General features: G+C 39.8%; 2 protein-coding genes across 7 annotated transcripts in view; one reads left to right on the top strand and one right to left on the bottom strand.

Annotated features, from left to right (window-relative positions):
• The window catches only part of Pigl (phosphatidylinositol glycan anchor biosynthesis class L), a 116487-nt gene extending 89660 nt beyond the window's left edge, over nucleotides 1–26827 (top strand). For 2 of the 5 annotated variants that reach the window (XM_046422086.2, XM_046422082.2), the window contains one exon: nucleotides 308–13748. In XM_046422086.2, the coding sequence (XP_046278042.1) occupies nucleotides 308–327 (20 nt within the window). In that variant the 3' untranslated portion in view covers nucleotides 328–13748. Of the gene's footprint in view, nucleotides 1–307; nucleotides 13749–18050; nucleotides 21026–26700 lie in introns of those variants that run through there. The other 3 variants (XM_058572012.1, XM_046422085.2, XM_046422083.2) reach the window with 3 other exon arrangements.
• Nucleotides 190–24343, bottom strand: Cenpv (centromere protein V). 2 transcript variants are annotated; one of them, XM_058572011.1, is made up of 5 exons: nucleotides 23878–24343; nucleotides 21462–21560; nucleotides 19962–20031; nucleotides 16715–16829; nucleotides 190–427 (listed from the first exon to the last, which is right to left on the bottom strand). In XM_058572011.1, exons 1-5 carry the CDS (start codon nucleotides 24285–24287, stop codon nucleotides 384–386), a joined length of 738 nt encoding a protein of 245 aa, XP_058427994.1. In that variant the 5' UTR covers nucleotides 24288–24343; the 3' UTR covers nucleotides 190–383. The 2 variants fall into 2 exon arrangements, with proteins under 2 accessions (XP_058427994.1, XP_046278037.1); XM_046422081.1 differs by lacking the exon at nucleotides 190–427 and adding an exon at nucleotides 14236–14630 and having other exon boundaries at nucleotides 23878–24336.
• Nucleotides 26828–27959: the final 1132 nt, after the last annotated feature.

Here is a 27959-nt window from a genome sequence, read left to right as displayed (position 1 = left end):
ATAGTACATACTATTATTAGAATAACACGGTTATTCACATTGAGATGATGATTGTAGACTGTTGTGCCAATAGTTAAGTGCTTTAGGTACCCTTAGCATCATCTGCTTTAATCACAATGAAGTAAGTAGGAGATGAGAAGGGAAGGTCAATCCAGAGTGGTTCATGGGCTATAGAACGAAACCAAATAATGCTATAGCACAAAGTATATTAGTGGGAGGAGGGATTTCAGATGAGGAAACAACTCTGAGAGTAATAGAAATAGCTCCAGATCAAATGTCCATAACTGGTCCCCTTTGATTCTTCTAGAGAGCCATGTACTGCCATAGAAGCCAACTCCTCTGGTTCCGCCGCCTCTATATTCTCTTCTCCAGGTACATGAGAATCAACTCACTGCACTTCCTCTGAGGCTTTGAAGAGTTTTCAGATCTAAGGAACAAAGGAGAAAAGTAGATCAGGAAGACAAGGGGCCTGCTTGGAGATGGCTTATCTTCCTGAGTCAAAGGAGTTCCCAGCTAAGTGCCTCTGCAAAGGGAGACCCTGTTGGCCAATGGGCTACCCAAACTCTGGCTTCTTCCTCTGGTGAGGGGGTCAGGGTGGAATGAAGAACTGAAAACAAACCAACCCAAGGACAATACAAATTCTTGTGAAAAATAATTTGCATAATGACAAAGCGTATGTCAAACACCTAGCACAGAGCCCAGACAAATTGCTGTTATCACAAATGAATGCAGAATGTACTAAAAACACTTACAGGTAGGATCTTTAATTGCTTCTGAAGTAGGCTGTCTTAGTTTTGGGTTGGTATAAATGAATACCACAGATTGAGTAATTTATAAAGAACTGAGGTTTATTTAACTCTTGATTCTGGAAGCTGGGAGCAAGACACAGGCTTCTGCTTGACATTTAATGAAGAGCTTCCTGATCATAATAAGGCAGCGGGCATCACATGGCAAGACAGAGCAAGTTAGCCAAAGTGCTTATTTCTATAACAAAACTACTCCCATGATAATTCATTAATCTGTAAATGACCCAGTCCTCTCCCAGAGATCCTACCTCTTAACACTAATGCATTGGGAACCATATGTCTAACACATGGATGCCAGGAGACATGTCCAAATCATAGATTTACTGAAAATACATGAGCCAGGTGCAGTGATGCACACCTATAATCCCAGCAATTTGGGAGGCTGAGGCAGGAGGATCCCAAGTTCAAGGTCAGCCTCAGCAACTTAACAAGACTATCTCAAAAATATAAAATAAAAAAGAACTGAGGATGTAGCTCAGTGGTAAAGTACCCCTGGGTTCAATTCCCAGTACCAAAAAAGAATAGCACGTGTACGCGCGCGCGCGCACACACACACACACACACACAAATATTACAGTCTATTGAATTAGTTCAACCATAATTCCCTAAATTTTTTTCTGGCTGGTTTACCTTTTTATCGGAGCTGGAGAAATCATCCTCTATTTAACATGACAATCATGGATTGATGCACCCAAGTGTCCTTCACAGTTATGGGCTCTGTTGTATGCAGAACAGACTGCCTGAGCCTGACTCTCAAACACTTATAACTGAATATCTCAGCTCAGTCTTGGGAGAAGTAGGAAATAGGAAGATAAATCTGGAACTTTAAAAAAAACACTTAAGAACCTGATGTCTTTAAATGATTCAACAAATAAAACTTTCTGAGAGGATTGGCTTGTAAGCTATAGGCAAAGTTCAACCCATGGTCCAGAAAAGTGGCTTGAGACAGGGAAACTTAGTTGTGAAGAGAGCGGCAAGTGACTCTAGGTTTGAAGCCAGAAGACAAGCAACATAACTATGACAAGACACAAGATTCTCTATCTCAATTCTCTCATCTGAATAATGGTTTAACTTCAGAGAACTGAACAAAAGGATGTCTTAGGGTACATAACAAAGAATCTAGCTCTCGGTGCCAGGAAAGATTAGCTGCTGTTGTTTTTCTGAGAAATAATCAAGTAGGCATTAAGCATAAGGACTAACATACATAAAAGTCCTGAGACAAAAGATCCTGGTGTGCTTTGCCTGCCCAGTGAGTATCCCCAACCTGCAACATAAAACCGGGGAATTGCTCCCTGCATAGCAACAGGTTGGAGATCTGCTTGTTTAGACTCTCCACCCAACTTGTACCACTTTACTCAATGTCACCATTATTTTATATGCCTCCTAAGACCACATGAGACTGACAGAACTATTAGGCCCTGAAGCTGAAATTGAAAAAGCAAATCTGGTTGTGTGATTTGTCCACTGAAAATTTGTCAATATCTCCTAAAATCTTCCACATAAAAGTATGACTAAAAGCAAGCTACTAACATTGGCTGGAATGTGGTGGCAGGGGGTGACCTCTGTCTTGCTACTAGGAAGACAAACACTAAACTAGTCTTTCCTTTCTGATCCAAGGAAATACTTAGAAAGTGAAAATGACACACACAAAGATCATCATACTATTACTTACAATAGCAGTACTGGAAAAATCCAGTGATGTAATAGTTTTATAACAAAGAAAATGTTCATAATATATTAAAAATTTTAAAGCAAGTTAGGAATCTCATTTTTATTAAATGAATATACAAATATATAACATGCAAATATATAAGTAGATATATATTTGATATCTAAATCCATAGGTAAATACTAACTAGGAAGGTCATCTTTCAACAGTGGACATTTACAGTTATAAAAGATTCATTGTTGTTTATGAATAAGTATTGTTTTGTTTTGGTACATCCCCAGCCCTTGTTATTTTTTATTTTGAGAAAGGGTATCCCTAAGTTGCTGGAGGCTAGCCTCAAACTGCTTCAGTCTTCCCAAGTTGCTTGGATTACAGGTGTGTGCCACCTCACCCTTCTATGAATAGGGTTTTTGGGGCAGGTGTGGGGCATACTGGGGAATAAACCCAGTGGTACTTAACTAGTGAGCCACATCCACAGCCCCTTTTTTTTTTCTTTAGATGTTGATGGACCTTTTATTTTTAATATACCTTTATTTTATTAATTAATTTATTTTTATATGGTGTTGAGGATTGAACCCAATGCCTCACACATGCTAGGCAAGTGCTCTACCACTGAGCCACAATCCCAGCCCCACTTTTTTATACTTTATTTAAAGACAGGGGTCTCACTGAATGATTTAAGACCTCGCTAAGTTCCTGAAGCTGATTTGAATTAACAATCATTCTGCCTTAGACTCTCAAGCTGCTTGGATTATAGGCATGTGCCACCACACCCAGCCCTATGAATAGTTTTGATGTGAGAGATACTTTTTTTAAAATATCTTTATTTTTATTTATTTTTATATGGTACTGAGGATCAAACCCAGGGCCTCACACATGCTAGGTGAGTGCTCTACAGCTGAGCCACAACCCCAGCCCCAAGAGAAATACTTTTGATACAATGTGAAGCCAAAATAATTTGTATAGCCAGTATAATGTCACACATAAAAAATCCGATTAATTAAAGAAAAGCTAGCTGTTTTTACATTGCTGGTGGATGTATAAAATTATGGAGGACCATTTGGTAATTTCTAGAAAAATTATATACACTTTTTTAAAAAAATATTTTTAGTTGTAGATAGACACAGTATCTTTATTTTTATGTGGTGCTGAGGCTCGAATCCAGTGCTAGGCAAGTACTCTACCACTAAGCCACAAACCCAGCCCCAAAATTCCATACGCTTTGATCCAGTATTACCATATCCATGAATTTATACTATAGATTTACTCCACATGACTAAAGAGGTATGTCAAAATAGACATTGAACCGCTACTTCTTTTTTTATACATTTTTTAAATTGTAGATGAACACAATATCTTTATTTTAGGGGCAGAGGATTGAACGCAGTGCCTCACACATGCTAGGCAAATGCTCTACCACTGACCTACAACCCCAGCCCCAAAACACTATTTATTTCTCTCTTTTTAAATTTATTTTTTAGTTTTAGGTGGACACAATATCTTTATTTGGTTTTTATGTGGTGCTGAGAATCAAACCCAGTGCCTCTCGCATGCTAGGCAAGCGCACTACCACTTGAGCCACATCCCCAGCCCCAAAACACTATTTCTAATAGTAAAATACTGAACTGGTTCAAAGGTCTCTCAATTAAGGGTTCATTAAATAAACTTCGGACACACCAATAGCATAGATTATGAGTTGGCATGCTAGCAGACTCCCAAATCACAGCAGCTCAGGAGGCTGAGGCAGGAGGATCACAAGTTCAAAGCCAGCCTCAGCAACTCAGCTAGGCTCTCAGCAGCTTAGTGAGACTGTCTCAAAATAAATAAGGTGGGGGTGCTGGGGATGTGGATCAGTAGTTGAGCATCCATTAGTTCAATTCCCTAGTACTTAAAAAAGAGATTATGACAAAACTATTTTTAAATAAATAAATAAAATACAAAATAGGTCTGGGGATGTGGCTCAGTAGTGAGTACCCCCGAGTTCAATCCCCAGTACCAACAACAACAACAAAAAAAAGATAAAAAAGAACAGAGCCAACAGCCACTGGAGAAATTAGGAAGGCAATTGTAATAGATTTACCAATTATAAGATGTTCCTAGCCCAGATGGTTTTACTACTGTTTAAAGCATAAAATAGACAGTTCCTCCAATTCTTAGATAAAACATGAATTACCACAAAAAAAAGAGAAAACTGACAATTTTATTGTGAATATGGATGCAAAAATATAAAAGATTAGCAAATTGAATCCAACAATGCAACAAAAGAATCACTACTCTACAATCAAGTAGGGTATTATTCCAGGAATGCAAGAATGGTTCTACTTAGGGAAATCCATTAAAGTAATTCATTATATCAGCAAGTTAAAAAGAAAAACTATATTTGTGTACTTAATAGATGCTGAAAGATGACAAGATGCAGCCATTATTCCTGATAACAACTCCTAAGAAAAATAGGAGGAAAAAAAAAAAATCAATCTATCTATCTATCTATATATATATATATATATATATATATATATATATATATATATATATAAAAGACCCTACCAAAATCCAGCATATTAAAACTAACTCAAGGTAGAATTTTCACTTTTATGGCTATTTATCCATTCTTTTCTCAATAACTATACTTTTTTTTTTCTCTTTTCCTTAATTAGAGTTTCCATGTGTTGGCTTATTTCATTTTTCAAAGAAAAATATCCATATGTTTTGAAGGATCAAGCTGATAAAGGGACACAGAAAAATAAAAAACTGGTATAAGTATTAGAAAAGACAACTGTGGGGGCTGGGGATACAGCTCAGTTGGTAGAGTGCTTGCCTTACATGCACAAGGCCCTAGCTTCAATCCCCAGCACCACACACACACAAAAAAAGAAAGAAAAAAAGAAAAGACAACTGTGTTAGAAACGCAAGAAATACTAATAAAGTCTATAATAAATGAGAGAATTTTAGATTTCTTATATTGGGTATTACTTGACAGAAATGAAAATGGAATGTCAAGAACTTAAATCAAGAAATAACTTCAGCATAAAAATACAAGTTTGGTTGGTTAGTTTGTTTGTTGTGGTCCTGAGGATCCAACCCAAGGCCTCACATATGCTAGGCTGAGCTACACCCTTAGCCTAAGGAAGATTTATATTAATTTTACAATTACTATTAAAATTTCAGTCATTTTTTAACTGTACAACTCTTTTTTTTAATTAGAGAGAGAGAGAGAGAGAGAATTTTTAATATATTTTTTTTTCAGTTTTTCGGCAAACACAACATCTTTGTTTCTATGTGGTGCTGAGGATCAAACTCGGGCCGCACGCATGCCAGGCGAACGCGCTACCGCTTGAGCCACATCCCCAACCCCAAAACTGTACAACTTTTAAGAGATAACATAGTTATAGATCTTTCTGACCTTGTAATAGACAGTGGTTTCCTAAATATAATACTAAAGGTCGACTTTAGCTCATGCTAAAGTCTGTCTTAGAAAACATAAAAATAACATAGTTATAGATCTTTCTGACCTTGTAATAGACAGTGGTTTCCTAAATATAATACTAAAGGTCGATTTTAGCTAATGCTAAAATCTGTCTAAATATAACACTAAAAGCACAAGCAACAAAAGAAAAAAAAATGAAATTTGTGTACATCAAAGGACACTATCATGAAAGCGAAATGGGAGAAAATATTTCAAATCTTATATCTATCTGACAAAGGTCTTGTATCCAGATTATGCAAAGCAATCTTGCAACTAAACAACAACAATAAAATTTTAGGTAGGTAAAGGACTTAAATTACATTTCTCCAAAGAAGATATATAGATACCCAACAAGCACAAGAACATCACTAGTTACTAAGAGAATACAAATCAAAACCTCCATAAGAATCTATTTGACACCCACTAAGATATAATTTTAAAAGGAAAATAAGTGTTGGTGAATATGTGAGCCAGGCGTAATCCTGTAATCCCAGTGGGACAGGAGGCTGAGGCAGGAGGATCAAAGCCAGCCTTAGCAAAAGCAAGGCACTAAGCAACTCAGACCCTGTCTGTAAATAAAATGTACATAATAGGGCTGGGGTTGTGGCTAAGTGGTAGAGCACTTGCCTTGCAAATGTGAGGCACCAGATTTGATCCTTAGCACCACATTAAAATAAAATAAAGGTATTTTATGTCCATATGTAACTAAAAAATAATAATAATAATTTAAAAAAATAATAGGGCTGGGATGTGACTCAGTGGTACAGTCCCTGAGTTCAATCCCTGGTACCAAAAAAAAAAAAAAGATGTTAAAAAAAACTGGAGCCTTCATACTTGCTGATGGGAATGTAAAGTGGTACAGCTGCTGTGTAAAACAGTTTGATGTTTCCTCAGTACTTAAAGATTTACCTCAGTGGTAAATATAAGGTCCTGGGTTTCATCCCAAGTACCACCAAAAAGAAAAAGAAAAAAAAAGTTACTTTGGGATGGGAATATGGCTTAGCTGTAGAGCACTTGCCTCTGGTCATGTTTTTTATATGAACTGGAGCAGTTTTCTATGCACAAGGTCCTGGGTTTGATCCATAGTACCATAAAATAAATGAAAATAAATTTTAATATAAAATAAAAATATATTCAAAAAAGAACTATCCAAGAATAGTCAGAATATAAATAATAAAAAGGACAGTAATGTGAGGCCTGTCTTTCTATATATTAAAACATATAAAGCCATTGCAGTTAAAACAGTAAAATATAGGCCCAAGAGTAAATAGATGTTGAATCGAAGAGAAAAATCCAGAAACAAATTGTGTGAGAAAACTACATGATAAAAGTGACATTTCAATTCATTGGAGAAAATGATGTCAAGATGGTTGGCCATGCACTGGGAAAGAAGTAAAGACTCCCAACATCATAGCATATACCAAAATACATTCTAGATGAATTAAAACTTATGGATAAACACTATAAAAACTAAAATATCATTTAAGAAATTCTGAAGACTAAATGCACACACACACATACTTGGAATATGATTGACCTTACCAAGCCAGGCTGCAAATCCATAAAGGTGAAGGAAAGGAGATTTCACAGTGAAGCTTTATTTGGGGGGAGGGGGGGGGTGCTGGGGAGTGAACCTAGAACCTTGATGCTAGGCAAACTCTCTGCCACTGAGACAATGTTTTTTTAAAAAAATATAGTAACATGTAGTAGCTGTACTAATATCCTTAACAAATGTCCTCAAATAAGAACAGTTTAAGGCCTTGTTGGTGAACGCCTATAATCCCAGCTACTCCAGAGGCTGAGGCAAAAAGATCCCAAGTTCAAGGCCAGCCTGGGGAACATAGAGACCCTGTCTCAAAAACAGCTAAGGATGTAGCTCAGTGATAAAGCACCCCTGGGTTCAATCCCTAGTACCTGCCCCTCAACACACTCACACACACACCAAGGATTAAGGATGGAAAATTCACAAAAGAGGAAACCTTTTTGGCCATTTGGCCAAAACACATGAAACACTATTCTACTTCAGTAGCAGCCAAAATACAGAAATTAAGACAAAAACTGAAAAATCCATTTGAATAGAACTATCCCTCTGAACTTTGAGATTGCTGACCCTTGTGTGTACCACCTGCAGCCTTATCCTGCCAATGAGATTCCTATCCATGCTGAAAATATGATCATGATTTTGAAATTAAGTGACCAGCAATTAAAAGCTGAATGACACACAGTTTTACTAAGTTCCACCTGGGAGAAATCTAAGAAGTTTCAGAGAAGTGAGGTCACAAGGGCAAGAATTCTAGTTATCTATAAAAAGTCAGAACTTATAAGCTCAGAATTGCCAGTGTTAGTTCTCTTGAGGTTTTGGGTCAAGTTGATGGAAATAATCATATGATATTATTGAATGGAAGGTAACCCCAGGAAACAGCAAAACCTGGAAAATTGGGGCGGGGGTGTGTAGTTAAGTTGTAAAACACCTACCTAGAACATGTGAGGCACTGGGTTAGATCCTCAGCCCTGCTTAAAAATAAATAAAATAAAGATATCGTGTCCATCTACAACTAAATAAAAATTTTTTAAAAGGTGGAATATCTTTTATGTTAACCTGAAATTAGAATCATCATATAACCTGGAACTTTGTCCTGCTCCTCCTGCCCCAAGAATGGCAGAACAGAGAGTCAACAGATATTCCTTGAGCTTTTCATCACTCAGAAACGTAAGCACTGACCTTTGTACCTTGAGGTTTAAAGAAATGGAGGTTGATTTCCTTTTCAGGAAAGGGACCTGAAAGAATCTCAGCACTTGGACTTCCACCAACTATAGCTAGATGAATCTGACCTCAGAAGTTCTTATAGTCCTTGTTTCCTTCCTTTATGAATTCAGAAGGAAAAAAAAAAAAAAGTTGGAACAAACAAGTCTCCAAATTCCTCAATGGGGCATGTGTAGGAATATCATAGGAAAGGCAGTTTCTGGGAAAAGAGAGGAGAGAGGGGCACCACATGGGTGGAGGCCTCCATTTGGCTTGTTCTCCAGGCAAGGACTCACTCCAGGGCAGCTAGGATGCTACCCAAGGCATGCAACATCCCTACTTACTGTCTTAGTCAGAGCTCCTCTTGGCTGGTATCAAATTCTTCCTTCTAAACAAGCAGGAAATTTCCACTTGATGGTGGCTAAGGAGACTTAAAGTAAGACAATTTCCACTTATGGGACCAATAGTAGTGTCTGACTCACTGGCCAAACTGTCCCACTGCAGAGGGATAGTTTCGGCAGGCTAGCTTAGAAATTCATCAAGGTGACCTAAATAAGTTCATTATAGCAAGGGCTGCGAGTATAGCTCGGTGGTAAAGAGGTTGCCTAGCATGTGCTCTACTAAAGTATTTAAAAAAAAAAAAAATGCCAAGAATAATAGCATTCCTTTCTACCAGCAATAATCAAGTGCGAAAAAGAAAAAGAAAATCTTGTCTTTACCAAAAAAACCCTGTAAAGACAAGATCCCATTTGGACAAACAAAAAAATAAGATTGCAGGTGCTGGGGATGTGGCTCAGTGGTAAAGTGCTTGCCTAGCATGTGTGAGGCACTGGGTTCAATCCTCAGCACTACATATAAATAAATAAATAAATAAGGAACTGTGTTCATCTACAACTAAATATATATATATATATATATAAAATAAGATTGCTAGGGTTAAACTGTACTATCTGGATGGAGAGTAGCATAAAACTTATCCAAGAAACAGAACAACAAACCAACTGGTGATATGTGCCACATTTCAAACTGATATGAGAGCCAGTGGTGGAATAACAGGGTAAGTGCAGAGGTTAGTTAATAGATAAAAGGTTGACAGAATAAGTTCTAGTGTTCTACACTACAGTAGGTTAGCTATAGTATAGCTAACAATAATTTAGAGAGGTTTTGGGTTTGTGTTTTGTTTTGGATTGAACCCAGGGGCTTTATCCCTGAGCTACACCCCCACCCCTTTTTATTTTTTAAAATTATTTTTTTATTACTATTATTTATTTTACCAGGGATTGAACTCAGGGGCACTCAACCAGTGAGCCACATCCCCAGCCCTGTTTTGTATTTTATTTAGAGACAGGTTCTCACTGAGTTGCTTAGCACCTCAGTTTTGTTGAGGCTGGCTTTGATCCTCCTGCTTCAGCCTTGAGAGCCACTGGGATTACAGGCATGCACCAACTGTTTATTTTTAGACTGGGTCTCACTAAATTGCCCATGCGAACCTCAAAATTGCACTTCCTCCTGCCTCAGCCTTCCAAGTTGAGTAGCTGGGTTTACAAGGATGCACCATCATAGCTGGCTAGAAGAGAGGATTTTGAATGTTCTTCCCAAATAAGTGATAAATATTTAAGGTGCTAGATATGCTAATTACCCTGCTTTGATCATTACACATTTGTGTATACATATTGAAATATCACACTGTACCCCATAAACAGTACAATTATATGTCAACTGAATACAAAAAAGACGGAGTACCATAAATCCTATTCTTTCCCAAATTATTTATAAATTTAATATGCTTATAATCAAAAGCCAAGCCTATAGTCCCAGTTACCTGAAAGGCTGAAGCAAGAGTATCACTTGAGTCCAGAAATTTGAAATTCAACTTGATTTTATATCTTACTTGAATTGCTAATTCTAAAATTAATCTGGTTGGTCTTGGTTGCACACATCTGTGATCCCAGAAACTCTGGAGGCTGAGGCAGGAGAATCACAAGTTCAAAGCCAGCATCAGCAACTCATCAAGACCCTGTCTCAAAATAAAAAATAAAAAGGGCTGGAGATGCCAGGCGCAGAGCGCACACTTGTAATCCCAGCAGTTTAGGAGACTGAGGCAGGAGAATCAAGAGTTCAAAGCCAGTCTCAGCAAAAGTGAGGCACTAAACAACTCACTGAGACCCTATCTCTAAATAAAATAGAGCTGGGGATGTAGCTCAGTGAGTGAGTTCCCCTGAGTTCAATCCCTGGTACAAAAAAAAAAAAAAAAAAAAAAGGCATGGGGCAGGGATAGTTTCTTTAAGTACCCCTATGTTCAATCCCCAATACCAAATAAGTAAGTAAATAAATAAATAAAATCTGGAGGGCTGGGGTTGTGGCTCAGTGGTAGACAACTTGCCTAGCAAGTGTGAGGCCCTGAGTTCGATTCTCAGCACCTCATATAAATAAAATAAAGGTCTAGTGACATCTAAAAAAAAAAAAATTCATCTGGAGTACAAAAATGCATAAGAATGAATAATATGGGGGGATTTACCCTCTCAGATTATTTAAAGTACATTATAAAGCTTAAGAGTTTAAAACAATTTGGTATTTGTAGAACTATAGAAAAAGAGATGATGAAACAAACAAATGAAGAGTCCAGGGAAAAAAAACTAAATGTGACTTTTTTTTTTGGGGGGGGGGCTATATCCCCAGACCTTTTTTATTTTGAACCAGGGTCTCACTAAATTGCTGAGGCCACCCTCTAATTTATGATTTTCCTGCTGCTAATTTTGTACCTAGTAAATGCAACATTTTAAATCAATGAGGAATGAATGGATTAGCCAACAAAAGTGTTGATAAACCAGTTATTAACCTCTTTCTCATACCTTTGGTGAAATTTAAAGGAAAAAAAAAACCTATCCCCTCCCAACAAGATAAAGAACTATATGTTTTTGAAATAAAAAAAAGTTTTGAAAGTTATCAGAAGAAAGTACAGGTAAGTACAGGTTTCAGTAAAGAAGGGAGTCTCAAACAAGAAATGAATCATAAAGTCACAGGTTTGAAAGACAGGGGAGGGAAAATATGCATAAATTTGGCTCCATCAAAAATTAAAACCTGGGGGCTGGGGCTCAGTGGTAGAGCGCTCGCCTAGCACGTGTGAGGCCCTGGGTTCAATCCTCAGCACCACATAAAAATAAATAAAAGTATTGCGTTCATCTACAACTAAAAATATTTTTAAAAAATAAAATTAAAACCCACCAGGTGCAGCAGCACACATATGTTAATTCATGGCTGAGGTTAAGAGATTGCAAATTTGAAGTCAGCCTCAGCAACATAGTGAAACCCTGTCTCGAAATAAAACATGTAAAAGGGGACTGGGGATATTCAGTGCACCCTTGGGGTCATTCCCCAGTACCACAAACATAAATACTTTTAAAAATTTGAACCCTGGGGCTGGGGTTGTAGCTCAGTGGTAGAGTTCTTGCCTCGAATGTGTGAGGCCCTGGGTTTGGTCCTCAGCACCACATAAAAATAAAGACATTGTGTCCATCTATAACTAAAAAATATTTTTTAAAAAAATTTTAACCCTAAAAAGAATAAGCTACAGATAATATCTGCAAAATATGAGAATTATCCAAAAATTAATTTATTAATATAATTAATCCCTTATTTAATTTTTTAAATAAATGTATCAAAAAATAACCCAAAGAAAAATGGACAAAGGACACAATCAAGTAACTGACAGGACAGAAAATAAAAAATGGCCCTAAACCCCAAAATGGTACTCACAGGTAATCACAGTGTTGGGAATTTTAAAAATAAACTTTTTTGCCCAAGAGTGGTCACAGTTAAAAAGACTGATAACATAAGCTGTCAGTGAGGTCACTCTGCTATATTAAAGGTTGATGATCTTGCATACAGAATATACACTTTGAAGGAAGTTTAGAAGTTTTTTAGTATTTAAAATATACATATCCTTCAATCCAGCAATTCCACATCTATATTCTCAGATAAAAGCCACATACACAAAACATGTAAAAGGATATTCATCAACACTGTATAATATTTAAAAAAAAAAAAAAAGGCAACAAAATTTCCATTAAAAAAAAAAGATAAGGGCTGGGGATGTGGCTCCAGCGGTAGCGCACTCGCCTGGCATGCGTGCGGCCCGGGTTCGATCCTCAGCACCACATAAAAAGATGTTGTGTCTGCCGAAAACTAAACAATAAATATTAAAATTCTCTCTCTCTCTCTCTCTCTCTCTCTCTTTAAAAAAAAAAAAAGATAAACTAGGGGTTGTGGTTGTGGCTTAGTAGTATAGCACTTGGCATAGCACACTGAGGCAATGGGTTAACACGGGGTTCCATCCCCAGCACCACATAAAAACAAATAAAATACAGAGGTATTGTGTGCATCTCTAACCAAAATAATAAATAAAAATTTTTGAAATTTTTTTTAAAAAGTGGAAATATACCCATACTATACAATGCCATATAACATTTGATGAGGGCATATGTATTGGCATAATTTTAAAAATACACATGGCAGAGCACAGAGTATAGAGAAGGATCACAAATTCGAGGCCAGGCCCTGTCTCAAAATAAAAAATGACAAGGATTGGAGATGGAGCTCAGTGGTAGAGCTCCCCTGGGTTCTCTCTCTCTCTCTCTCTCTCTCACACACACACACACACACAAAAGCCCATGTTCCTGAGACTAAAACAAAGACTGTCCATTCTGACTTCTATACTTGCTGTACCTCCATTTACAGTTCCTTCTCCCCTCTATCTTTCCTAGATAAAATGGAATAAAACTGTTTAATGGAAAAAATTGTTTAATGGGAACAGAGTTTCAGTTTTACAAGATAAAGAGTTATGAAGGGAGCTGGGGTTGTGGCTCAGCAGTGGAGCACTCACCTTGAATGTGTGAGACTCTGGGTTTGATCCTCAGTACCACATAAAAAAATAAGTGAAATAAAGGTATTGTGTCCAACTGCAACTAAGGAATAAAATAAAGAGAGTTCTGGAGATTCGTGATGGTAATGAACAACAATGTGAATGTATTTAACACTACTGAATTATAAAAATGTTTAAGATGATTCATTTTACTTTATGTGTACTTTACCACTATTAAAGAAAGAAAAAAGTTTAGAAGCTGATTCACCTTCAAAAAACAATGTGACTGGGGCTGGAGCTATAGCTCAGTGGTAGAGTGCTTGCCTAGCACATTTGAGCCCTTAGGTTCCATCCTCAGCACCACATAAGGATAAATAAATTAAAACTAAAGGTATTATAGCCATCTACAACTAAAAAAAAAAAAAAAAAAAAAAAATTGTGACTGACTTACACTCTACCTCCTCCAAGTCTTCCCGTACTAACCCTCTTTTGAACTCCTAGATCTGTACCTTCATAGTTCACATGAACATAGTCATGCACAATCTTCTAGTTGTAGTCACTGTTCATATGTCTTCTCTTCCTATTTCAGTTACAAGCCATCTTGACAGTGCTCAATAGGTGCTGTTCAGTGAATGGCCTCAGGAGTAAAAATCAAAGTACAAATGAAATGAGGAACCACAGTGACTTCACTAATGTTAAAAATATTTATTTTCCAAAAGATCACACAAAAGTTGGGGAAAAGAAGGAAAAGGGTCAACTAGTCTACATCAAAATCGGGCTGAGGAAGGACAAAGAGCTGCCTAAAGAAACTGGTAGCTAGAGCAAACTAGAGAAACCAAGGTGACCACAGGCCACCAGCCTGGGATCAGCCACATCAAAGGCACCCACTGAAGGGCCCCAGGGGCCAGAGAGCTGCTGGCCCCACTCTTTCCTCCTTTGCAGGAAGGCAGAAGCAGAAGCTCACTCTTTAGACATGTTCTTGATGGTCTTGTGCTCCTTCATGGCCTTCTCCCAATTGCTGCCATTGAATTCCTCAGTGATGACACTCCGCACGGTGCCTTCATCCAGGCAGTGTGGGGCAATTCCTAGGGGAAATGGCACTTAAAAGAGAGGTCCCAATATGCGCGAAACCAGAGACTACTGGGTTTTTTGTTGTTGTTTTTGTGTTTTTTAGTTTTCAGTGGACACAACATCTTTATTTTATTTTTATGTGGTGCTGAGGATCGAACCCAGCGCTCCGCGCATGCCAGGCAAGCACGCTACAGCTTGAGCCACATCCCCAGCCCACTACTGGATCTTAAATAAATCCCTATCTGAAGCATTCACTGTCCTACACACCATATATCTGAGTGATACCCTCCAGCTTGCAGTGTAAGTTTATAAGACTACTCTGATCACAGCTTTCTGGCTTATAGTCCTTAACAGCCAGACAGGATATCAAATTCCTTGAACCAATGATGGCCAAGACTGGACATCATTCAAAACCAAACTGAGAAAAAGAAATAGTAGAAAGGCTCAGGCTTAGTGCAGTCTCTTGACTGTCACCTGAAGAATTCTCAGGCTTTTCCTCTGATTAGCTAAATTAGCTTTCTAAGGATTATACCTCCCACCAGGCATGGTAGCACAGTCCTATAATCCCAGAGACCTGGGAGGCTAAGGCAGGAGGATTACAAATTCAAGGGCAATTTAGTAAGATCTTGTCTCAAAATTAAAAAAAAAAAAAGGCTGGGGATGTAACTCAGTGGTAGAACACCCCTGGGTTCAATCCCCAGTATCCAAAAAATAAAGCTGAAGTACCTTCCAATTTCTACAGGATTTTATACTTTTCAAAACTATCCTATTCCTGGCATTAGAGCAGATTATGCTAAGCGAAGCTAGCCAATCCTTAAAAAACAAATGCCAAATGTCTTCTTTGATATAAAGAGAGCAACTAAGAAAGAACAGGGAGGAAGAGCATGAGGAAAAGATTAACATTAAACAAAGACGAGTGGGGGGAGAGAAAGGGAGAGAGAAGGGAAAGCATATGGAAATGGTAGGAGACCCTCAATGTTACACAAAATTACATAGAAGAGGATGTGAGGGGAAAGGGGGGGGAAACAAGGGAGAGAATTGAACAACAGCAGATGAAGTAGAGAGGGATGATGGGAGGGGAGGGGAGGGGGGATAGCAGGGGAAAGGAAAGGTAGCAGAATACAACAGTCACTAATATGCCATTATGTAAAAATGTGAGTGTGTAACCAATGTGATTCTGCAATTTGTATTTGGGGTGAAAATGGGAGTTCATAACCCAATTGAGTCAAATGTATGAAAGATGATATATCATGAGCTTTGTAATGTTTTGAACAACCAATAAAAAAAAATAAAAAATAAAAAATAAACTATCCTATTCCATAGGTAGGGAGGAAGGAGTCTCACGGGAACTGCTGCAGAAACAGGGTACAAAGGTGCTAGAGTGACGTACTGCCCTTCTCCTCCTTCCACATAAGGCAGGTGACAGTTCTGGTCACAGAGGTTGTATAGGTACATCTTCAATCTCTAGTTTCTCCTCATTCTAACTGAAAATGGCATTTTTCTAAGAAACTGTCTAAGGGTTGGTTTTAACTTTGTAGCACTCTTAGAAATTTTCTCCAGACCTAAGCAGGACCCAAAAACAGCCTTGGAGATTCTCTTGATTGTTTTTTGAACACACAGGATTTTATAATCTTAATTTTTGTGCTGGGGCCTTGCACGTGCACTGCAGTACACCCCAAGCCCTCAAAAAAAATTTAAAGTGATATTAACAATGGTCCTCATTCTTGCCTCCACTCCCTGTCGTTACTGCAAGGCCTCTCCCCTGACTCCACAGACCCATCTCCCCATGGGCCCTCTCTGTACTTGTCAGTGTTGGCCCCTGAAGCACAGAGCTCTGAATCAGCAAAGAATAGAATCTTGGCTGGACTGTAACAAAGACTTTGCCATATGGGAATGAAATATTTGACCAGAACCAGTCTTAGATGCTACCATTTGCAAAGAGCTCTGCTAAAGAGCTCTGTTCTAACACCTGTGAAAGCACCTAGCCAGGTAGAAGGCACACTAAATAAGCTAGTGCCCACCTGTCCAAGCGCTTGAACCTCAAGTACCCTGGGCCTCTCGGCATCCCCAGAGTTTGCAAACCATCCCCTGTACTCACCAAAGCCGCCAGGGTTGGAGCGGGGAGTGTAGAAGCTCTGAACACCACATTTCTTGCAGAAGGTATGCTGGGCTTTGTGTGTATTGAATGTGTAAGTTGTTATGCTCTCTGCTCCCTATAACAAACAAATAGTCTTTTTATAAAAAAATTTCTTAAGTCATTTAAAAAATAAATCTTTTAAAAGGCTCAATGGGGGTAGCCTTTTTGTAGGGCTCTCAGCAGTATGAGGACAGGTCCCAACTCCCACAAAAGATTGGAAGCTTCTTCAGGAAGCTTGGGGATATGTCACTCTGGAAAGTGACAGCTCATGGCCTCTCATAGGAATAACCCAGCCTTCAGCCTTTCCTGACCCACTGTAAGACAGAATGCCTTGTAGAAGTCAGGGAGTGACAGGGAGTGAAGCCGGTTGCAGTGTCGCACGCCTGTAATCCTAGAGTTTTTTGTATGTTTGTTTGTTGTTGTACTGGGGATTGAACCCAGGGCCACTTTCCCCCACTCATACCCTAATTACTGCCCACCAGTCACAATGGCCATTGTTCAGCTCCCTAACATGCTAAGCTCAAGCCCTTGGTACAGGCTGTCCCCTTTGCCTAGAACACTTTTGCCCATGACCCTCCACTGTCTTTATCATGTGATCGAACACCTCAAAGGGACCTTTCCTAACCAAGCTAAAGTAGCCATCCATTTCTTCTATCAGATTGCTCCACTTTAACTCTTTGCAACAGCATTTTATTGATCTCCCCACCTGCAGAATGTAAACTCCAGCACAAGGGTCCTGTCTGTCATGTTAACTGGTATGTTTCAGAACAGTGCCCCATAAATATTTGATTTTGGGTGTAGGCATACCAGGGATTGAACTTGGGGCTTTCGACCACTGAGCCACATTGCAGCCCTATTGTGTATTTTATTTAGAGACAGGGTCTGAGTTGCTTAATTCCTTGCTTTTTTTCTGAGGCTGGCTTTGAACTCCTGATCCTCCTTGCTTCAGTCTTCAGAGCTGCTGGGATTACAGGTGTGCACCACTGCACCAGGCTCCTGTAAATATCTGAATAAATACATTTTGTATTTACTTTTTAAAAAAATGTTAAAAAGCAGAAAATTGATCCTCTGATGGGGTGGAACAGAAGAAGCAAATAGTGTCCTAGAGCACCAGGAAGACATGTGGTCAAGTAGATCCAAAGAAGAATCTTCCTAAACATCAATTCCCGACCAAGGAGCACAGGGCTGCCCCTGGTGGTATATTTAGAACCAGCTATAATGGATGCTTGAGGAAAAAAACTGAGGGGGGACCATAGCTGCCAGAAGGCTATAGACACACATTTGTGCTCTTCTATAGGTAAAGGAAAGATGAAGAACAAGAATGCTGCCCACCTGGAGTACCTCCCTGTCACCAGATACCCCACACAAAGAAAGGTGTCACTCAAGGGTTACAGGGCAGGCAAAGACAAGCACATAGTGATGCACACCTATAATCCTAGCCACTCAGGAGACAGGATTGCTAGAGCCCAGGAGTTTGAGGCCAGCCTGGGCAACATGGCGAGACCTATCTCAAATAAAAAGTAAAAAAAAGAAAAAAAGGAGGAAGAAGAAAAATGAATGGCCTTGCACATTTTGAATGTAATCTCACTAACCAGGACTCAAGACCATCCTTGTGAATTCAGTGACAGCCCACTCAGTGCCAAGCCCACCTGGCCAAGAACTGGGTCAGACACACAAAAAAGTCTGTACTTGCCTTGGAGACACTTGCAGTCTAGTAAAGGAGACAGTCTTACAGCAAAACTCCCAGAGACCATGATAGGAGAAGTAAGAATGGAGAATGGACTTAAAGCCCTGCCCCACCCACATTACTTAGGAAGTGGTAAAAGCCTTTTATAATTTTGGATTTTCTGACCCAGAGATTTTTTTTATTTCTAAGGAAATTGATCCCAAAGAAAAAGATTCTAAATTGTCAAATATTTATCCTCAGAGAAGTTCATTACAGTGATGTTTATAATTTGAGGAAAATAAAACAAAAACCTGAAGAAGACCTTCAAGTCCAGGGCTGCAAATACAGGAATCATGGGAGAAGTCAATTAAGAAGTGGATGACAGTGAGTGGAGACTGGGGCCTGTGGAACAGTGGAGGGTGACTTTTCACTGCGTACACACATATTTTCTTCTACCTTGCTAATTCTGTACCAAGTGCAAAAAAATTCCTCAAAATAAAAGTAATAAAATCATGGTAAGTTTTTCATTAGAAAATGACAAAAATGGTTATAGAATGAATAGTAAACTTGTGGACTGGGGTTGTAGCTCAGTGGTAAAGCACTCGCCTGGCACATGTGGGGGTTCAATCCTCAGCACCACATAAAAATAAATAAAATAAAGGTAATGTGTCCAACTACAACTAAAAAATAAATATAAAAAAAGAATGAATGGTAAAGTCATACTTTGATAAAAACATGATAATATATTTAGATGAATTTATTTGCATAGAAAATAATGCACAAGGATATGCACCAAAATATTAACTATGGTTATCTTTGATTTTAACTGATTAATTAACTTATTTCTGTAATACTGGGGTACTTACCACTGAGTTATGTCTCCAGCTTACTTTATTCATTTACTGGCTTGCATATTCTTTATAGTACTAGGGGGGAAAACCAGGGGTGCTTTAACCTAGCCCTTTTTCACTAATTTTAAGCCACAGTCTAAGTTGCCAAGGCTTCCCTAAAACTGATCCTTCTGCCTCAACCTCTAAATTCACTGAAAGGCATGCACCACTATGCCCAGCTGCTTTTTATTTTTTGAGGCAGGGTCTGGCTAAGTTGCTGAGGCTGCATCCTCTGCCTTAGCCTCCTGAGTAATAGGATTATGGGCACGTGCCACCACTCCCAACAAATTTATTTTTTTGAGTCTCTGAATTTGAAAATATTTCCACAATAAGATCAAATATGCCTTTTTAAATCAAAGGGGGCTGGGGAGATGGCACAGTGGTAGGGTGCCTGCCCAGCCCACGTGTGGCACTGGGTTTAACTGCCAGTACCATTAAAAAAAAAAAAAAAAAGGAAGGGGGCAAAAATAACATTATCTTTAAAAAGTAAACATAAAACCTGGATTAAAAGGGAAACCGAAGCCCCTGAGAAGCCCTGCTATGCTCCCTGCCCCTCCCACTCTATAGAGGGTGTGCTAGAAGTTGGAGTTCACAAATCATCACACATGGATACTGCCCTCCCTTACCCTACTCTTATTATAAAAGCACTAACCTTCAGGAGCTTGAAGCGAGAAGCTGGAACAATGAAGTGTCTATTCTGCTTCTTCTTGCAAATGCTGCAGCTACAATAAGAAAGAGTAAATTCCAGACTGTGAACAGCCATCTGCATCCTGTGTGCCCAAGAAGCCCAGCCTGATATGTTTAAAGAACCATCTGACCTCAAAGGGAATACCCCTTTCAGCATTACCCAGGAAGGAGGGAGCTGAGGCAGATGGACTGGCCACCTGGTGCCTCTGCTTTGTGTAGCAGTGGAGCCTGCCTGCCCCAAACCTAGCAGTAGAAGCCATGTCCCATTCAAAAATCCAGGACTAACAGGACACTCACCCCCTAGATCACTAGAGTGAAAGAAAACATTGGATTTTAAAAACATTTAAAAAAGCAAATTTCAGACATTGCTCTAAACTTATGCTTCAAAAACAGACATGGAAGCTTAGGTTTTGCTTTTTCCTCATCTCCATACCAGAGAGTAAATCTAGCTTCAAGTAAAACAGGTCCCCAAAAATACCAAATTGGAAATTAAATCAAAATCCCATCTTTTTAGCCCACCATATGTGTGTCTCTTTGGGAATATATGTTGTGTGTGTGTGCATGCTGGGGACAGTGAACCATGGCCTTGCAAATACTAAGCAGGCACTCCACTACTGAGCTATACCCTGAATCTTTTAAGCCACCTCTTAAAAATTCTGACTTAGTACAGGATTCTATAACGAATTATTCCTCAATGCTTCTTTCCAGATCTGGACTCTGTTAGTCCATTTGAGTAATTCCACAGTATTGATTATTCATAAACCATTTAGGTACCATTCAGAGTCAAAAAGAACAGGATACTGTTGAATAATTAGGTAATGCCAATGACTGGTCCAGAAGCCAGAGCCTGTTGTCTTGCTCTATTATAATGACAGAGAAGGTGCTAAGAAGCAGGCCCTCTACACATCCTGGTGGTACCATCTGCCTCATCCCAAGAACAGAGGTCCAGCGCATGTGGAATTTGCAGGTGTATATTCCATCTCTCCCCAACTCTTGACTCCTATAAAAGACTCTGCCCAAGGCTTTTTACACAGTGTCCAGACGGATTCATTTTCAGCTAATCACTCCCAAATCATCAACAATATCAATCTGAAGGGTGATTCTCAGCCACAAGCCCTGAGAAACCTGTTCTGTGTCACCTGGGGCTGTGCTGTGGGAAATCTGTGGCACACACAAGCTCCTGAACATTCTCTCTCTCTATCCTGCTCTCTCATACACACAAACAGGCTATTATTTTTAGCCTCTTCTCTAACATTTTTTATTATTGAAAATTTCAAGCCATACCTAAAAATAAAGAATAAAACAATGAACCTTTATGTACCCACCAGCTGACTTCAACATTACCAGCTCATGACCAATGTTATATACACAACTCCCCAAATTATTCTGAAAAAAAAAAAAAAAAAACCACTGCATTTTTACTCTTAAGTTCTTTTAAGCCAATTTAGGTAAAGAAAATACTCACTTGCAATCAAAGATATGTAAGTCTGCTGAGGCCCAAACTTCAAAACGAACTGCTCCACAGTGGCAGCCTCCTGTGTGCTTCACCAGGCCCTGGTATTCACTAAATGAAACAAAAATCAAAAGATAAAGAATTTCTGAATAGTCTGGCAGGGGCCTTATGGCATGGCTCCTGTGCACTCTCTCTTTTTGTTGTTGAAAGAAAGGCAAGATAGAACAAAAGTCTTTTCTACAGGACAAAGAAATGCATATCTGCTTTTTAAGGAGGCACAGTCAATTTTATAAAAGAATGGATTCAGTGCCTTTGTCCACAGCTCTTTGTGCTGTTTCTTAAATTTATTAAACTAAAAAAATATTTCTAGAATTCAGAAAGTAGAGGGAAAAGAAAGAAGCCTAATTTCACCACCCCAACATTTTTATTCAAATGGCTAATAAAACTTTTTATGAGTCAAAGAGAGAGCAATACACAAAACACAGCCAACATAGTTGCTGCCTTTACCAACCTTAAGCAAATCAAAACAAATTGTCCAAATAATATTTAATTATGATTGTAATCAAGATCATATAGGCTGCTTCAGAAAAGCAAGACAGGGCACCAAACTGGATCTGGTGGTTCAGAAAAGTCTTCTGGGACAATAACAAAGGCTCTTATAATTCTGCTCTCTTCTCCAGGATCTTTCATAAACATGACTTTTTATATAACTATAAACACATTACATACAATTTGATCCTTTAAAAACATAAGCTACAACTGAACATTAAGATGAATAAAATACGAAATCACTTTCCAAAAGGACTGATACTCTTATCAACAGTGAATGAGAAAATATTTCACTGAACCTTTTAAGCAATAATCACAGAAAGAGCTCACTGCAGCTTTAATTACCATTATATGATTGCAACAACAGTTTTTTCACGTTTCTTTAGAAGTTAATGTATTTCAATTTCTACTTGCATATACATAATGGTTATTGTAAAAAACCCAAACCACCATATTTGATGGCATTCAAAATGAAAAGTCTCCTGTAATCTTTACAGCAAAAGGGATCCACTATTTACTACATATTCCCTCCAACTTTTTCTACTCAATATTTTAATAAAAACCACGTTTTATACACTTTTGCACAAAATTAATGACTTAAAAATAAAGTACATGCTCATACCAATCTGATGGATGAAAAACATTTAGTCTTTTATGTCAATATTTTAATATCTTTTTCAGTTTGGTGTAGGATTAACCAAAAAAAAAAAATCTCAAATTTGAGTTTTACATTTCTAAGGCTCTTTATATCCCTATACCCACCAGTAGCAAGTGGCTCAAAAAATGTTTGATGGATAAATCTTTTTTTTAAATGTTCAATTTATATCCCCAGACGATAGATGAAAAAGTGAAGCGCACACACAAAAAATAAATAAATAAATAAATAAATAAGTAGTCTCTGCGAAGATGCACCAAAACTATGGGAATTTCTTCTGGAACAATGACATTTTCTTTTGGAATAATCCTAAAGTTGTTCCACAATTGTTAGGTTACTCAGTCTCAGTTCCCAGATTGTTCAATTCATTTTTAAAAATGGCACTGATATATATATCGTTAGGATGTTAAAAATGCCTCTAAAGCACAAGGGTTTTTACATCCCATTTGGAGAAGATGGCAATCCTTGATAGAATAATGTCTCTTTCCTACATCATGGACCACCGAGATGCTCCTTTCTCCAGCTAAAATGATGGCGGTTTTTTTCTTTCACAAGTAGAGATGGGGAAGCGGAATGGTCAGAAAGCCACCAGGGAGCCCCTTTTGTTGGAGGACACTAAGCCTCGAACCCTGCCGCCAACCTCCGGGGCCCTGCTTTGCGCGCACTTCTCTCAGGGATCAACAGTCCCCGCCCCCACCCCCTCCTCCGCAGGCCTGCTGGAACAATAACGGGAGTTCGCTCCCCAGTGGGCTCGCGAGCCGTTAACGCTTCTCTCCCTCCCTCTGCTTTTTCCCTCTTGTCCACCCTCCAAAAACACATGTGTTAATGCAAATAATAATAATAATAACAAAGGAGTTCGGGTATAAGAGAAATCGTGAGGTTTATATCCTAGTCACGGGGAAAGGTCCCTCGCACCCTTCAACACAACGTCCCGAGCACGACGCTGGTGGCCAGGAGAGACCCTTTGTATGCCAACCAAGAAAGCCAAGCGCGGGCTCTAACAAAGACCCTCTCTATCCCGGTAGGCCCTTAGAATTAGGGCCAAACCCACCGCTATACCCGGGGGTGCGTCGGCGCCGTTACGTGGCAGACGCACAGCGGAAAGGTGCCTGCAGCCCGCACGCTGGCAGGGAGGCGATCTGCGCCAGCCCGACTCTAAGCCCAGGGGCGTCAGCGTGGAGCCCACTGCCGTCCGCCCGGCCCAGCCCGCACGCACTCACTCACAAGGTGTCCAGCAGGAGTTTGGCGGCGCCCTCGAAGCTCAGCTTCTGACGTTTCTGGAACGTCTCCCAGCGCTCCCGCTGCTCGCCCAGGTCCAGCGTGGACACCGAGGACGTCGGGGTCGCGGGGGTCGGCGGAGGCGGCGGTGGCGTCGGGAGCAACGCCTGCTCAGCCGGCGGCGGCGGCGGCGGCTCCTCCGGGCCCGCCTCCTGGGCCCGCGGCAGCGAAGGCTTCGGCCGCCGCTTCGCCGACGGCTGTCTGGTGGCTGCCGGACTCCCGCTCCCGGCTTTGCTCGCGGAGCGCCGTGCCCGGCTGTTGCTGGGACCCGAGGAGGCGACCACTGGGGTCCCGGAGGCACCCGACCGCTTCTGCCCGCGCGGTTTGGTAGCCACAGCGCTCCTAGCCCGCCGCATGTCTCCCGCAGCCCAGCGCGCAGGCCTCGCAGCCCAGCGCGCCCCCGCCGCTCTGCGCGCGCCCCCGCCTCTTGCCAACCTGCAGGCCCAGGGGGCGCTGCGCCGGTCTGCCAGAGTCGGGCGGGCTGCACCTGCCTACACCCAGCCTGCCCGCTGGACGGGGCCCCCACCCACTCCGTCTGAGGGCATGCACCTGCCGGGCTGGGTCCAAAAGGTCTACCTGGACCGCGCTTCTGGCCTTTGCTCATAGACACCCAGAGCGAATTTGACTTGCGAACGCGCCCCCGCCCCTCATACCTTCCTGACCTAGGGAAGCCTGAGTCAGACCTAATTCACAGCCACAATTTATCTGGAAACCCGGGTTGACTTCATCTCCAAGTTATAGACCTACCTGGCAGTAGCCATCGTGACACTAACACAAGCCCACGTGTATGAAAGGCCTGGCATCTTCTACCTGCTGCATAAATGGCAGCTGAGGTCATAGTCCTCAAGACTTGGTCTTATCAGTCACATGAGTTTGCAATAACTTATTTCAATTGATGAAGTACAACAGTATATTAGGGATATGGATGGTCAATAGATTTTATTTTTAATTCTAAATGAATGAACCCCGCCCGCATCAATTTCCATTAGTGTGGTTTTATTAACACAGAATCAAAGTTTAAAGAGGAAAAAAATCAGAGACCCACTGATTGAAAATAGATACTCTCTAAACCTATTAGTTGCTCTATCTTATTCATATTTTCAAAGAAATAGCATTTTACTCGTTTTTCTACATTTTTATTTTCTATTTCCATTTCAACCTTATAATTTTCATTTTTGTTCATTGTTATCTTTAAAACAGCTTATTGAAGTACAAAGTCCATTTATTTTCAATCTTTGTAATAATGAAAATATGACTATAAAGTTTCCTCTGAGTATAGCTTTGTATGCCTATATAAAATATACAGTATGTTTATATACTATTTTTTTTTTGTACTGGGGTTTGAACTCAGGGGCATTCAATTACTGAGCCACATCCCCAGCCCTATTTTGTATTTTATTTAGAAACAGGGTCTCACTGACTTGCTTAATGCCTCGGTGTTGCTGAGGCTGGCTTTGAACTCAGAATCCTCCTGACATGTAATATTTGATTCATGAATATATATCAAAGTTTATTCTCCTGCTAATAGGTATTTGTGTTATTTCCAATTTGATAAAGCTGTTATTGACATCTTTGTACAAGTCTTTTGTGAATTCATTTCTTTTTGGTACAAATTTCTGGGTCATACATACAATCAATCAACAAGTACATGAAAAAATGCTCACCATCTCTAGCAGTCAGAGAAATGCAAATCAAAACCACCCTAAGATACCATCTCACTCCAGTAAGATTGGCAGCCATTATGAAGTCAAACAACAACAAGTGCTGGAGAGGATGTGGGGAAAAGGGTACTCTTGTACATTGCTGGTGGGACTGCAAATTGGTGCAGCCAATTTGGAAAGCAGTATGGAGATTTCTTGGAAAGCTGGGAATGGAACCACCATTTGACCCAGCTATTCCCCTTCTGGGTCTATTCCCTAAAGACCTAAAAAGAGCATGCTACAGGGACACTGCTACATCGATGTTCATAGCAGCACAATTCACAATAGCCAGACTATGGAACCAACCTAGATGCCCTTCAATAGACGAATGGATTAAAAAAAAAATGTGGCATTTATACACAATGGAGTATTACTCTGCATTAAAAAATGACAAAATCATAGAATTTTCAGGGAAATGGATGGCATTAGAGCAGATTATGCTAAGTGAAGCTAGCCAATCCCTAAAAAACAAATGCCAAATGTCTTCTTTGATATAAGGAGAGTAAGAACAGAGTAGGGTCGAAGAGCATGAGAAGAAGATTAACATTAAACAGGGATGAGAGGTGGAAGGGAAAGGGAGAGAGAAGGGAAATTGCATGGAAATGGAAGGAGACCCTCAAGGTTATACAAAATTTCATACAAGAGGAAGTGAGGGGAAAGGGAAAAATAATACAAGGGGGACAAATGAATGACAGTAGAGGGGGTAGAGAGAGAAGAGGGGAGGGGAGGGGAGGGGGCATAGTAGAGGATAGGAAAGGCAGCAGAATACAACAGACACTAGTATGGCAATATGTAAATCAATGGATGTGTAACTGATGTGATTCTGCAATTTGTATACGGGGTAAAAATGGGAGTTCATAACCCACTTGAATCAAAGTGTGAAATATGATACATCAAGAACTATGTAATGTTTTGAACAACCAACAATAAAAAATTTTAAAAAAACAACAAATTTCTGGGTCATAGGTTGGCAATCTGGTTTTTGTTGTGGTTTGTTTTGCAGTACTGGGGATGGAACCCAGGGTCCTCTATCACTGAGCTACATCCTCTTTTTTACTTTTATTTTCAGACACCATCTCTCTAAATTGCCCAGGCTGACCTTGAAGTTTAATCCTCCTGCCTCAGCTTCTAAGTAGCTGGGATTCCCAACCACTGTGTGTCCCACCTCATCAGTTTCTAAATTTTGCCTTTCTGGAGGGTGTGCAGTGACATCTCCTTGTAGTATGTTTTTGCACCTCTTTGTCCAGTAGTGATGTTGAGCACTCTTCTTGTGTTTAGTGGGCATTGGGATCTCTTTTGTGAGTTGCTTGTTCACAAGCACTTCTCTTAAAGCTGACATATACACTGAAAATGTATTCTCCCGATGGCAGCTTACCTTTTCACTTTCTTAATCTTTTGATGAGTGGAAATTTTGTATTTCGACATGCCTTTTTAATCACCTTCTTGAGTTTTGGGCTTGCAATAAACTTATTTCAATTGTTGATGAAGTGCAATTGAATTATTTTATGTTCCTTTGTTTGATTTTGAGTTTTTGAGATTTTTAGTGGTGGGTTTGTTTGTTTGTTTGTTTGTTACTGGGGATTGAACCCAAAGGTACTCAGCCACTGAGCCACATCCCCAGCCCTATTTTGTATTTTATTTAGAGATATGGTCTCACTGAGTTGCTTAGTGCCTTGCCATTGCTGAGGATGGCTTGAATTCCAGATCCTCCTGTCTCAGCTGGGATTACAGATATGAGCCACTGTGCCCAGCTATTTTATGGTATTTTTTTATATCATACTAAAAAAAAATCATTGCCTACCCCAAATGTCATGAAGGTTTTCTTTTGTATCTTTTCTCTCTCTCTTTTTTTTCCCTTTTCTTTTTGCATACTAGGATTTAACCCAGGAGCACTCTATCACTGACCTACATCTCTAGCCTTTTTTTTTTAACTGAAGATTAAACCCAGAGGCACTTTATGCTTTACCACCGAGCTACATCTCTAGTCTTTTTTATTTTTTTATTTTGAGACAGGATCTCACTAAGTTCACAAGTCTTCACTAAATTGCTGAGACTGGCCTTGAACTTCTGATTCTCCCGCCTCAGCCTCCCCAATCACTGGGATTACAGGTCTGTGCCACCATGCCTGGCCCTTTTTTGATTTTTTGAAACAGTTGCCCAGGCTAGCCTCAAACTTGCAATCCTACTGCCTTAGCCTACAGTCACTGGGATCACAAGTATGCACCATCACACCTGGAATTCTGTATTTTTCAGAAATTTTGTAGTTTTCTCTCATACTTAGATCTATTATGCATCTGAAATTAATTTTGACATCATTTGATGTCAGGC

Source organism: Marmota monax, unplaced genomic scaffold (assembly GCF_021218885.2).
Source record: "Marmota monax isolate L192 unplaced genomic scaffold, Marmota_monax_Labrador192_F-V1.1 WCK01_AAM20220418_F8-fsc00311, whole genome shotgun sequence".
Taxonomy (NCBI): Eukaryota; Metazoa; Chordata; class Mammalia; order Rodentia; family Sciuridae; genus Marmota; species Marmota monax.
Note: the sequence above shows the minus strand (reverse complement) of the source record. Positions and strands in the feature narration are given on the sequence as shown.